The sequence below is a fragment of the Rhinopithecus bieti genome, unplaced genomic scaffold (assembly GCF_001698545.2).
Source record: "Rhinopithecus bieti isolate Rb0 unplaced genomic scaffold, ASM169854v2 scaffold_24154, whole genome shotgun sequence".
NCBI lineage: Eukaryota > Metazoa > Chordata > Mammalia > Primates > Cercopithecidae > Rhinopithecus > Rhinopithecus bieti.
Genome location: NW_016811115.1, coordinates 146,094 through 158,463, shown reverse-complemented (window position 1 = coordinate 158,463; position 12,370 = coordinate 146,094). Strand labels below are relative to the sequence as shown.

At 58.5% G+C, this 12,370-nt stretch overlaps 1 protein-coding gene across 4 annotated transcripts in view; it reads left to right on the top strand.

Moving 5' to 3' along the window:
- Nucleotides 1–12,370, top strand: part of PRR5 (proline rich 5) — a 68,450-nt gene that overhangs the window by 30,298 nt on the left and 25,782 nt on the right. Inside the window, exon 2 of one of the 4 annotated variants that reach the window (XM_017893489.1) lies at nt 207–323. In XM_017893489.1, coding sequence (XP_017748978.1) covers nt 217–323 — 107 coding nt within the window. In that variant the 5' untranslated portion in view covers nt 207–216. Of the gene's footprint in view, nt 324–10,306; nt 10,407–12,370 lie in introns of those variants that run through there. The other 3 variants (XM_017893488.1, XM_017893491.1, XM_017893490.1) reach the window with 3 other exon arrangements.

The following is a 12,370-nucleotide window of genomic DNA, read 5'->3' as shown; positions in this document are numbered from 1 at the left end:
GGGCGGCCGGCGCGGGACCCGAGGCGGAGGCGCGGGGCCGGGGCGGGACCCCTCAGGGCCGCTCGGCTTCCTGCTCTCGCCTGAGTTTCCGCGTAGAGGGCGCAGCGCCGGCCCGGGGCCCTTGGCGCGGCGTGGCGCAGGGAACGGCGTGGGGCGCGCGTGGGCGCAGCGCAGGCGGTCCGGGTCACCATGAGGACTCTCCGCAGGTTGAAGTTCATGAGTTCGCCCAGCCTCAGTGACCTGGGCAAGAGAGAGCCGGCCGCCGCCGCGGACGAGCGGGGCACGCAGCAGCGCCGGGCCTGCGCCAACGCCACCTGGAACAGGTAAGGCCGCGCCCTCCCGGCCAGCTGGAGGTCCCGGAGCCAGGGGAGAGGACCCTCGAGCCGTCCGCGGGCGAGGGGCCGCCCCGAGCCAGGAACCGTGCCGAAGGCGGCGCGGCGCTTCACAGTTTGTAAAGAACTTGCCCCGCCGGAGTGGTGCGGGCCTGGAGGAAAGTTCAGTGCAGCGTGGTTCCAGAACCCAGGAAAGGGAGCGAGGCCCGCCAGCGCCCGGGGCTGTCCCAGAAGCGCCCGGCGGGTGGGCGGCGGGTTGGGCCGGGAACCCGCGTGCCCGCCTCCCACCCGGGGTCTTTCCACGTCTCCACTCCGGTGCTCGTGACAACCCGGGAGGTTAACGGAGCAGGAAGTATTTTTCCCATTTTGCGGTTGAGCACAGGAGCCTCGGGGCTCAGTGGGTGGGTCGCGCAGGCTTCCTGTGTCTCTTTAAGGTCCTTTAGGCTTTCCCTGGAGAGGCCCCTTGTCCTCCAGCTGTCAGCAGGGGGTGCGGCAGCTGCGAGGCATTCTTCAGAGGACCCTCCTCCAGGGGTCATTCCAAGACAAGCAGGGGCCTGGGAAGCCCCTTTCCCCAGCTTTATTTGAGGAGCAAGGCTGGGATCCGAAAAAGAAACGATTTATTTAGTGGAACTCGCCAGCGTCTCTGCTCCCTAGGAAAATGAGAGGCAGGAGAAAGTGAGGCAGGCTGTTCGGGGGAGGCTGTGGACGCTGCCCCTCTCGCCCCCACACCTGGCAGTGAAATCTTGCCAGATGCTCCACCGGCTGTGGTCTTGGCCACCAGGAACCCGGCTGTCACTTGGACACACGTTGTTTTCAGTTCATTGAATGCATTGTGAGCCAGCGAGATCCTCTTCAAACGTGGTGTCTTCTGTCTCTGAATTGTAAACTGCTAGAGGACTGGCAAGTGCCTGCCTCCGTTTCCCTGTCCTGTCAGTGGATATTCGCATTCCTCTCTGTGGGGAGGGCTGGTGTGGGAACAGTGAAGGAAGGACTTCTGTTGGGAAATCTCACTGAGCCAGCGACTCCGCAGTGTCTTAAGAGCTGTGTTCTCCACCAGGCACGGCGGCTCGCACCTGTAATCCTAGCACTTTGGGAGGCCAAGATGGGAAGATTACTTAAGCCAGGGAGGTCGAGGCTGCCATGAGCCATGATGCCACCACTGCTGGGTGACACAGCAAGACCCTATCAAAAAAAAAAAAAAAAAAAAAGCAGTGTTCTCCTTCTCCAGTATTGAGATGAAAGCCATCTCTTTCTCCTTGTTTGTCTGCCGTGATTTAGAGGAAAGAGCTAAATAGACTTATTTCAAATCCCAACTCTGCCCCTTCCCTGCTCTGTGGTCTTGAGCAAGTCACTTAACCTCTGTGGTCCTCAATTTCCTTATCCATAAAACAGGCCCATGACAGTACCCACCTGACGGGGCTGTTGTAGGGATGAAATTTGAACATGCAAAATAAAGCCTTCAACACAGTGCTTAACACATAGTAGTAGATCCTCTGTACCTCACAACTCAAGCCCAGACTCACGCAGGGGATGGGTGTCGGGGTGTCCCTGTAGGGGTGGCGTTTGGAGGGCTCCACAGGAGTCAGCCAGTTCCTGAGCACCCACTGACAGCCACTTGGTGAGCTCCCTCCCACCCCTGAGTTGGGGTGTCCTGCTGCGGGTCCCCAGACAGGTGGGGGCACTGGCTGTTTGCTGGCTCAGAGGGCTTAGACACTGCCATCACCCCACCTTGGGTGACCCTGGAGTGGGCTCAGAGTCTTAAGGGTCTTCTCAGAGCTCAGTGAGGCCTTGCAGGCAGAGGCTGCCTGAGCCCCCCCCCATCCCCACCCCACCCCGAGATTTCACTCAGCAGCCTGGCGGATTACAGAGAAATGCCAGCCCCTCCCCGCCGCACCTTCAGGACTCCAGGGCTCCCAGCCCTTAGGCCTGCGTCAGCTCCCGCCGCCCCGGGCAGCAGGGACACAGCCATTTCCTGCACTCCTTTTATGTGCCACGCCCCAGGCCAGACCCGTTCACCGCACTTAACTGACTTTGCCACTCTCCTAGCCCAGTGAGGGAGGTATTACCAGCACCCCCCACCGAGAGACGCAAAAGGGCAGAGAGAGCACCCAGGAGACCTGCCCAGTTCACCCGGACCTGCGCCCCGGCTCTCCTCCCCAGCAGATGTGGGAGATGGAGCCAAGAGAAGGCAAAGTGCCTTCCCCAGCCAAGTCCCTGAGTGGAAACCGCAGGGGGCAGGGCACCCCTTCTGGTCCCTGTCTGCCTGCTCCTGCTCCTAGCAGTGCTCCCTGCCAGGGTCCCCCAGGACAACAGGTCTGTGCAGGGTCGGGACAGGCGTGTCATTCTGCAGGGCCTGGCTTGCCAAGCCTTGTACTCCTCATTGTGAGTCCAGTACACACCCCTTTTATCTGTGTGACTGTATTAGCGTCCCAGAGCTGCTGTAACAAAGATCACAAACTCGATGACCTGAAACAGCAGAAATTTGTTCCCTCACAGTTCTGGAGCCGGAAGCTGGAAGTCCAGGTGTCACTACCACCAGAGGCTCTAGGGGAGGAGCCTTCCCTGCTTCTTGCAGCTTCTGGTGGCTCTTTGGCTTGTGGCTGTATCTCTCCGATATGTACCTCCCCATGGCTTTCATTTCCATGTCCAAGTCTCCCTCTCCTATCTCTTTCTCTTTTTTTTTTTTTTTTTTCTTTCTTGAGACGGAGTTTCACTGTTATTGCCCAGGCTGGAGTGCAATGGTGCAGTCTCAGCTCACTGCAGCCTCTGCCTTCCGGGTTCAAGCAATTCTCCTGCCTCAGCCTCCAGAGTCGCTGAGATTACAGGTGCCCACCATCACGCCCAGCTAATTTTTTGTGCTTTTAGTAGAGACAGGGTTTTACCATGTTGGTCAGGCTAGTCTCAAACTCCTTACCTCAGGTGATCCACCCGCCTCGGCCTCCCAAAGTGCTGGGATTACAGGTGTGAACCACCGTGCCTGGCCTCTTTTATTTTTGAGATAGAATCTTGCTCTTTCGCCCAGGCTGGAGTGCAGTGGCACAATCTCAGCTCACTGCAACCTCTGCCTCCTGGGTTCGAGTGATTCTCATGTCTCAGCCTCCCGAGTAGCTGGGATTACAGGTGTGCACCACCATGCCCAGCTAATTTTGTTTTGTTTTGTTTTGTTTTGTTTTGTTTTGTTTTGTTTTTTTTGAGACGGAGTCTCGCTCTGTCGCCCAGGCTGGAGTGCAGTGGCCGGATCTTGGCTCACTGCAAGCTCCGCCTCCTGGGTTAACGCCATTCTCCTGCCTCAGCCTCCGCAGTAGCTGGGACTACAGGCGCCCGCCACCTCGCCCGGCTAGATTTTGTATTTTTTTTTTAGTAGAGATGGGGTTTCACCGTGTTAGCCAGGATGGTCTCGATCTCCTGACCTTGTGATCCGCCCGTCTCGGCCTCCCAAAGTGCTGGGATTACAGGCTTGAGCCACCGCGCCCGGCCTTGTTTTTGTTTTTTGAGATAAGAGTCTCTGTCACCCAGGCTGGAGTGCAGTGGTGCAATTTCGGCTCATTGCATTCTCCACCCGCGATTCTCCTGCCTCAGCCTCCCGAATAGCTGGGATGTAGGCTCCCACCACCACGCCCAGCTAATTTTTGTATTTTTAGTAGAGACAGGGTTTCACCTTGTTGGCCAGGCTGGTCTCGAACTCCTGACCTCAGGTGATCCGCCTGCCTCGGCCTCCAGAAGTGCTGGGATTGCAGGCGTGAGCCACCGCACTGGATTCCCTCTCCTTTCTCTTGTAAAAACACTAGTTATTGGATTTAGGGCCCATCCTTAATTAAAGACCATGTCCAGATCCTTAATTAAATACCGCTGCAAAGAACCTGTTTCCATAGTGTAAGGCTTGCTGTGTCATGAGAACTGAATCCAAGTCATTGATTGATTGATTCATTCATTCATTGACTGTGCTGGCACTGGGCTGCTCAGGATATCAATTCAGCAGAGAACAGCCTCCTGGAGCTTAGAGTTCCCAGAGGGAGGCATTGGTAAATAAACGAGGAGGCAAGTAAGTGCAGGTGGGCTTGGTGCTGGGAAGAAGGCAAACCAGGGGCACTGGGGTGCTGAGCGTTTCACTGGGGGTCTGCCTTCCGTTCTTTCCTCCATGGAGGTTGATTCTGTAGGTGTGCAGGAAATGTTTGGTTTTTCTCTTTTGAGAGAGGGTCTTGCTCTGTCACCTGGGCTGGAGTACAGTGGCACAGTCATGGCTCAGGCAGCCTTGACTTCCCAGGCTCCAGCGATCCTCCCACCTCAGCCTCCCAAGTAGCTACAGGTGTGTGCCATCACCCCGGCTAATTTTTTTTTTTTTTTTTTTTTTTTTTGTATTTTGGTGAAGATAGGGTTTCGCCATATTGCCCAGGCTGATCTCGAACTCCTGAGCTCAAGCAATCCACCTGCCTCGGTCCCCCACAGTGCTGGAATTGTAGGAATAAGCCACTGCACTGGGCCCAGGAAGTGTTTGTAAGGGAGCTGTGGATGCCAGGCTGGCCTGCCAGCTGGACCTCCCTTAAGCAACATAAACCAGGACTGCAGAGGTGGTTTCCTGAGTGCCCACTCCTTATTTATTGGTCCCATTTTGCCTCTAGCCTGTGATAGGTCTGCTACCCATTGCGAATGCTGCAGAGATGTGTCCCCATCAGACTCTCCCAGTGGGGTGACAGATAAAGACATGAAGGCTGACGTGCCACACCCCTGGCACCCCCATCCTTATTCCCTTCCTTCCTTCCTTCCTCCTCAAGGGCCCCTGGTCCCTATTCCCTGCTAGCTCCCCGGCAGCTCCACTTCCCTCTGCCCTGGGTCTGGCCCCTGTGCCCCTGCAGGGCCTCCAGCCATGAAGGTCATGCTCTTGGGTTGTGGGGCCAAGTTGTGCTTTCACATCTTCCCACTGGAGGAGGCGGTGGGATGGGAGTGACCACTGGGGCGTGCCCTGCAGGCAGAGCTGAAGTAGTCCTGGGGAGGGCCCGTGTGGAGGAGGGCCTGTACGCCAGCCTGAGGAGCCGGGGCATGAGGGTGCCCTGCTTGGAGGCTCCGGCAGGGGCAGGCGGCCCAGTGATCCCTGACTAGGCCCCAGCCGCCGGCATGCCCTCTTAGGACTCTGTGCTTGTGCCCTAGGCCTGGCCCCAGCCTGTGCCTCCTGGCAGGGATACATCTTGCCATCCCCTCCTGCCTCCCCCAGCCCCAGAGGCTCTAGAGAAACTTTCAAAAGATGCCCTAGATCCAGAGCGGGCCCCAAAATGCCATGAGGGCACGTGAGGGTACCAAGCCCTCTGAGCCAGTGCCCCGCCAGGACATGAGGGCACGTGGGGGTACCAAGCCCTCTGAGCCAGTGCCCCACCGGACCATGAGGGCACGTGGGGTTGCCCAAGCCCTCTGAGTCAGTGCCCCGCCAGTTGCCCTCACCTCTGTCTGAGGATCCCCAGCAGGGCAGACCACTGCAGGAGACCCCAGCTGGGGGTGGGAGGAGCTCCCCAAGCCCCACCCCTGCAGTCCACCCCAACACAGACCCCTCTGTGTGTTTGGGCCAAAGGGCCTCAACCGTGATGGGACACTTCCTCCTTGCCAGGCCTGTGTCTCCCAAATGCTTGAGGCTTTAGAGAGCCAGGCCTACCTCCCCCTTGAAGTGGAGGCCCAGGCAGGCAGGAGTAGTGCGTGGCCCCAAGATGCCAGCCTGGTGCAGGGCTGGTGATGACTCACTTCTCACTCACTCCGCACAAATCCACCTCCAAAGCTAGGGTGACTGTCTTCAGCCTACAAATGGGGAAATCTGGCCAGACGTGGTGGCTCATGCCTGTAATCCCAGCTACTCGGGAGGCTGAGGCAGGAGAATCGCTTGAACCCGGGAGAGGGAGGTTGCAGTGAGTCGAGACCACGCCACTGCACTCCAGCCTGGGAGACAGAGCGAGACTACAACACAGAAAACAAATAGGGAAACTAATGCCAGAGGAGAAAAGGGACTCAAGATCGCCTGCTAATGTCAGGGTCTGGGGTCTGAACCCAGGTCTAACATGGGGCCAGGACACAGGGACACATGTGGGTTCACGTTCCGGCTGGGGCCAGGGTGAGGTGGGTGTTGATGGCAAGAGCTGGCTTCCATAGCTAGGGTGGGAGTACAAGGGCAGGGCCCTATAGGACCTTGTCTGCACTCCCTAGTCCTGGACAGGAACCAGCTGAGGCTGTGACCACTCCAGCCACCTCCCCCAACCCTGCACCCATGTCTCCCCCAGCAACACTGTGCTCCCCATTACACAGCAGTGGTACTACCTACACCCCCGACCTTACTGGGCCCTGTGGTTGAACTTTCATTCCCCACAGCAACCTTTAAGGTGAGCTCAATACTCCCATTTTGCAGATGAGCAAACTGAGGCTCAGAATGGTATAGGGAGGTCAAGCGAGGTAGCTCACACTTGTAATCCCAGCACTTTGGGAGGCCGAGGCGGGTGGATCACCTGAGGTCAGGAGTTCACGATCAGCCTGGCCAACATGGTGAAACCCCGTCTCTACTAAAAATAAAAAAAAAAATTAGCCCGTTGTGGTGGCGGGCGCCCATAGTCCCAGCTACTCGGGAGGCTGAGGCAGGACAATCGCTTGAACCTGGGAGGTGGAGGTTGTAGTGAGCTAAGATTGTGCCGTTGCACTCCAGCCTGGGGGACAAAGTGAGACTCTGTCTCAGAAAAAAGAAAAAAAAAAAGTGCAAGGACTGCCCAGGTTCACGCAGTGAGTTGGGGCGGAAGCTGGGATTCAACCTAGGTCTCACTGGAAGCACGTGCTCATGGGGGTCTCTGAAGGCCAGAGGATGTTTGTTGGCTGAAGCCTCCAGGCTGGATTGGGGCCTGGACGCAGTGAGGGGGCCTGTGTCTGGCTCCCCACCACCCCTGCCTGTGGCTCCCCACCACCCCCTGCCTGCTTGCTCTAGGTCCCAAGCTCCCTGCCCGTCGGAAGCAGCCTGGGCAGATCTCTTGCCCTAGTTCCCAGAACCTGTGACTGTGAGGCTTTATGTGTTGAAAAGGACTTTGTAATCACAAGGGTCTGTGTGAGGGAGAGGCAGGGGTAAAAGGGACAGGGATGCAGTGACGGACTCAGAGAGCTTAGAAAGTGTCACACTGCTAGCTGTGAAAATGGAGGAAAGGGCCCTGAGCCGAAGAATGTGGGCACCTCTGGGAGATGGAAAAGGCAGATATTTCTCCCCCAACCCGAGCGTCCAGAAGGAACAGCCCCACCAACACCTTGATTTTAGTCCAGGAAAGTGGATTTAGAACGTCCAGGCCAGGTGCAGTGGCTCACACCTGTAATCTCAGCACTTTGGAAGGCAAATGCAGGCGAATCACCTGAGGTCAGGAGTTCGAGATCAGCCTGGCCAACATGGTGGAACCCCATCTCTACTCAAAATACAAAAATTAGCCGGGTGTGGTGGCGCACACCTATAATCCCAGGTCCTCTGGAGGCTGAGGCAGGAGAATCGCTTGAGCCTGAGAGGCAGAGGTTGCAGTGAGCTAAGATTGTACTGATTGCACCGCTGCACTCCAGCCTGGGCGCCAGAACGAGGCTCCATCTCAAAAAAAAACAGAAAAAAAGAACTTCCAACCTCAGAACCATAAGGGAACAAATTTGAGTTGTTTTCAGCCACCAAGTTAGGGGTGATTTGTTACGGCAGCCGTGGAAACCCACACACTGAGCGACTCTTCTTCCCTCGTGTGTGCGGTGGTACGCCACTCCGAACCCCTACCCGCACCCCTCCCCACCCTGCCTCATGCTGGGGAGGTGGAGGGTGGAAGTGGGATATGAGGCAGAGGGGCCTGAGGATGGGCAGGCAGCCAAGGGGAGGCCACGGGCACGGCCCTGTCGCCCTCCACGGCCTGTTCTGGACAGACGGGGTGGAGCCCAGCTTTGCTGAGTGGGCCTAGGTGCCCCCATACAGCCCTAGGGTAGCCTGGGCCAGGGTGGCCACAGGCAAGTGCCCTCACATTAGCCCCAGGGCCTCAGCCCTTCTTCAGCCCAAGCCCCAGAGGCAGCAGATCTCAGCACTGCCGGGCACCGTGGAGCCTCCCTAAGGGTCCTGCCCTTCTCTCCCTCACCTGCAGCCGCCCAGTGCTCAGGAGGGGCTGGTCCCCCTGCTGGGACTTGGCCTCAGGAGGACTTACCCTCCCGGGATGTGAGGCCCTGCCCTGGGAGGGCACTGCCTGCTGGGGCTGGCGGGCTTCCTAGAGGAGGCGGTCCACATCTGGACAAGGGAGGTCATGGGCCGTTTGCACTTGAGCCCTCACCCAGAAGCCACGGCAGTGTCCCCTGTGGTTTCCAGGGACATTTACACGTGCACCAACTGGGCCCGTCTGTTGGGCCCGGAGGGGCAGCTGGGGTTTTGTTTCTGTTTTGGGAGATGACAGGTTGGTCACATGAGACCCTCCCACCCTCCCCGCCCTTCCTTTATCCCTGAGTGGCCCGCAGTGGAGGCTTTTTTGTTTACCAAACACCCTTTCCCCACCGTCTCCAAGGGTTTGGGTGGGGGTGGAGAGGAGCAGAGGTCCTGAGTGGCCTGGGGGTGGGGGAGGGGCCTCTGCAGGTGCCAGGCTGTGTGACTCCGTGTCTTCTCCTGTAACCTGGGGCCTGGTGGTTAGACGACTGAGAAGCCACAGAGTAGGTGGGCCCAGGCTGGGTGTGGCCAAGGAGTGGTAGATGCAAGCCCCACCCTATAGCTTCACGGAAAAGGCTGCAGGGCAGGGCAGGGCATGCTGACCTTACAGCAACCGGGGCGGTGGCACTGTACTGAGAAGTCCATTTTCCTGCTGGGGACGCTGAACCACTGAGTGGTTAGGTGGTAACTTGGCCGAGTTACCCAGCCCGGAAGTGTAGTGCTGGGATTCAAACCCAGGCCTGCACCTTGGACCAACCTGGGGATGGGAGGAAGTTCAGGGTCCGCGGAGAGAGGAGGCAGGGGTGAGGAGTGTGGATGGGAGAACGTCCAGGGCAAGGAGCCCAGGAGACGCTCAGGCCTCTGGGTGGGGAAGGGCACACCACAACACTTTCGGGCAGGTATTCTCGGGCAGGTGCTTGCTGGGCTTTGCTCTGTGCAGCCAGAGTGTGAGGCTAGGTGGGGCATCGGGAGGTCTAACCGTAAGCCAGGTAGACCCTTCCTCCCCTAAAAAGAAGACCATGGTCAAAGTAGCTAGCTCTCCCACACAGCTGCAAGGGAGGGCAGGTGGGGGGCGAGCCCCAGGCAGAGGGAACAGGGGGACGGAGGCCCGGCGCAGGAAGAAGCCAGCGCAGCACCAGCCTGGGGCCTCAAGGGAATAGTGAGGAGGGCTGTGTGAGTGACACCAGACCCCAAGAGGGCCGCAGGTCAGAGAGAGAACTTCTTCCAGAGGCCCCATGGTGTAGGGTCACCTCTGGCAGGGTGACCAGAGTGGGCTGGAGGTCCCCAGGAGGTTTAATGAACAGGAAGGAAGGACAGGCTGCTCAGGGCAGGTCACTGAGGACAGCAGGGCTGAAGCCTGGGACCCGCTGCGAGCCTTGGTGGCCCTGGCGACACCGCTGCACTGTCTCCTCTGCCTGAATTGGGTCCAGCAGTGGCTCCAGCATGCACTGTAAGGGAGGCCTGGGCTCCAGGAGAGAACTTGGGAAGGCACCCCTGAACCTCCATCCAGGGTCTGGAGATAGTAGCTAGGAGTACCTCCGCCTGCCATATCCCAGAGGCTCTCCCAGGCAATGAAGGGCTCCACTGCCTCCAACCCACCCCAGCAGCTGCCACAGGGCTGGGAGGGCGTCTGCAGCTGCTAGGATTGCAGGGTGGCTGCTGTTGGGGGACAGCTGGTTTCCTAGCGGACTTCCCTTGGGATTTTCAACTTTTTTTAGTCTGAAAATAGGGGCGGGGGCAGCTCTACTGTGACATCGTTGTGGGGCTGGGGCCTCCCCAGTGCTTCTCACAGGGGAGCATCATCCCAGCCACGAGGGGATGACTAGCCACCAGCCTCTCCGCTGGGCCGGCTCCTTCAGACTCACTGGGGGTGGCGCTCTTAACGATTCCCAACTTACAGACAGTAAACAAAGGTAGAGAGCCTGTGTCGCCAGACAGGGGACTAAGGAGCATTCCGGTGCAGTTGGGCATCCCAGGCCAGGGATGCGTATCCGGTGTGATCTCGGCCGGTGCCTGCTGAGAAGCTGATGAAGCCCTGAGCCGAGCTGGGTCTCAGCCTGCAGCCGGGCCAGGCCGAGCACCAGCTGTGGAACCTGGCACAGCCCCCATGCTGCTCAGAGCCTCCTCGAAGCATGTGGAATATGAGGCCTGTGACTCTGCCCTGCGCCCAAGAGGACAGGGAGACAGGAAGCCCCGCCCAGCCCCGGCTCCGTGTGGGGACGCTGCCTGGGAAAAGGAGCACAGGGGAGTTCGGGTGCACAGGGGTCCAAGATGCCGGCTGCTCTGTGACTTCCAGCAGAGGACTTAGCCACTTGGGCCTTGGTTTTCTCATCTGCAAAATGGGTGGCCAGGTCACAGGCAAGGGTAGAGTTAAAGCAGGGGAGGACGTTAGGAGCGTGGTGGCGGCTGCCTGCTTTGTGGTGTGGCCAGCATCCTGTGGACAGCTGTCCCCTCCAAGGTGAGAAGTGTGGTGCTGGTCTGCCATAGGAACCTTAGGGCTGCAGCCAGGTCCTGGGTGGGAGGTGACTGTTGTACCCAGACCTGGTTCTCACCCTGAGGACCTCGTGGCCAGCAGCGGGCCCTCATGACCAGGAAAGTGAATCAGCAAAGTGCTGGTGGAGAGTCAGCACTGGGAAGGGAAGGGTCAGGGGTCAGAGGGCTTCTTGAAGGTGGTAGCCTCTGAATCAAGATGAATAGCTGCTTGCCTCATGGATAGGGACGAGAAGGGCCTTCCAGCCAGGAGGGGCAGTGGGTACTAAGACCCAGAGATGTGGTGCTGCCCGGAGGGTACTACACTGGGGTCAGAGCTCAGGATGCCTGGGAGTGTGGGGAGGGGCCATGTCGGGGGGACCCTGGATGCTGCCTTGCAGGGCCTCAGGCTGTGCCTGCCGGGCAGTGGCTGCCTCACAAAGCCCTGGGCAGGGAAGGAACTGCGGCCTCTGCAGAGGGTGGATGTGGTGGAGAGGTGGGAGGCCGGCTCGTGTCATCCGAGGTCCCGGCAAGCCAGGAAGGGGCGCGGGGAGAGCTCTAGGAGGTAGAAATGGGCCGGACTTCCCGACCTCAGTTGATTCGACCTCCTCAGCCTCCCAAAGTGCTGGGATTACAGGCATGAGCCACCCTGCCCGGCCTCATTTTTGTATTTTTAGTAGAGACAAGGTTTCGCCATGTTGGCCAGGCTGGTCTCAAACTCCTGACCTCAGGTGATCCGCCCATCTTGGCCTCCCAGAGTGCTGGGATCACAAGAGTGAGCCACCGCGCCTGGCCTGTTTTTGGTTTGTGTAGAGGCAGGATCTCACTGTGTTGCCCAGGCTGGTCTCGACCTCCCAGCCTCAAGCAATCCTCTTGCCTTGGCCTCCCAGAGTGTTGGGATTACAGGCGTGAACCACTGCGCCCTGCTGCCACAGCTACCTTCACATCACAACAGTCACATTGAGCAGTTGTAACAGAGACTGGTGACCCATGAAGCCTAAAAGATTTGCTTTCTGTCCCTTCACAGAACATGTTTGCCAGCTCCTGCCTTAGAGAGTTTGGTTTGGTTTGGTTTGGTTTGGTTTGGGACGGAGTCTCGCTCCGTCGCCCAGGCTGGAGTGCAGTGGCGCGATCTCGGTTCACTGCAAGCTCTGCCTCCCGGGTTCACGCCATTCTTCTGCCTCAGCTCCCGAGTAGCTGGGACTACAGGCACCGGCCATCGCACCCTCCTGATTTTTTGTATTTTTTAGTAGAGACGGGGTTTCTCCATGTTAGCCACGACGGTCTCGATCTCCTGACCTTGTGATCCACCGCCTCAGCCTCCCAAAGTGCTGGGATTACAGGTGTGAGCCACCGCACCCGGCAACCTTAGAGAGTTTTACAAACAGGGGCAGGAAGCATGAGGGGT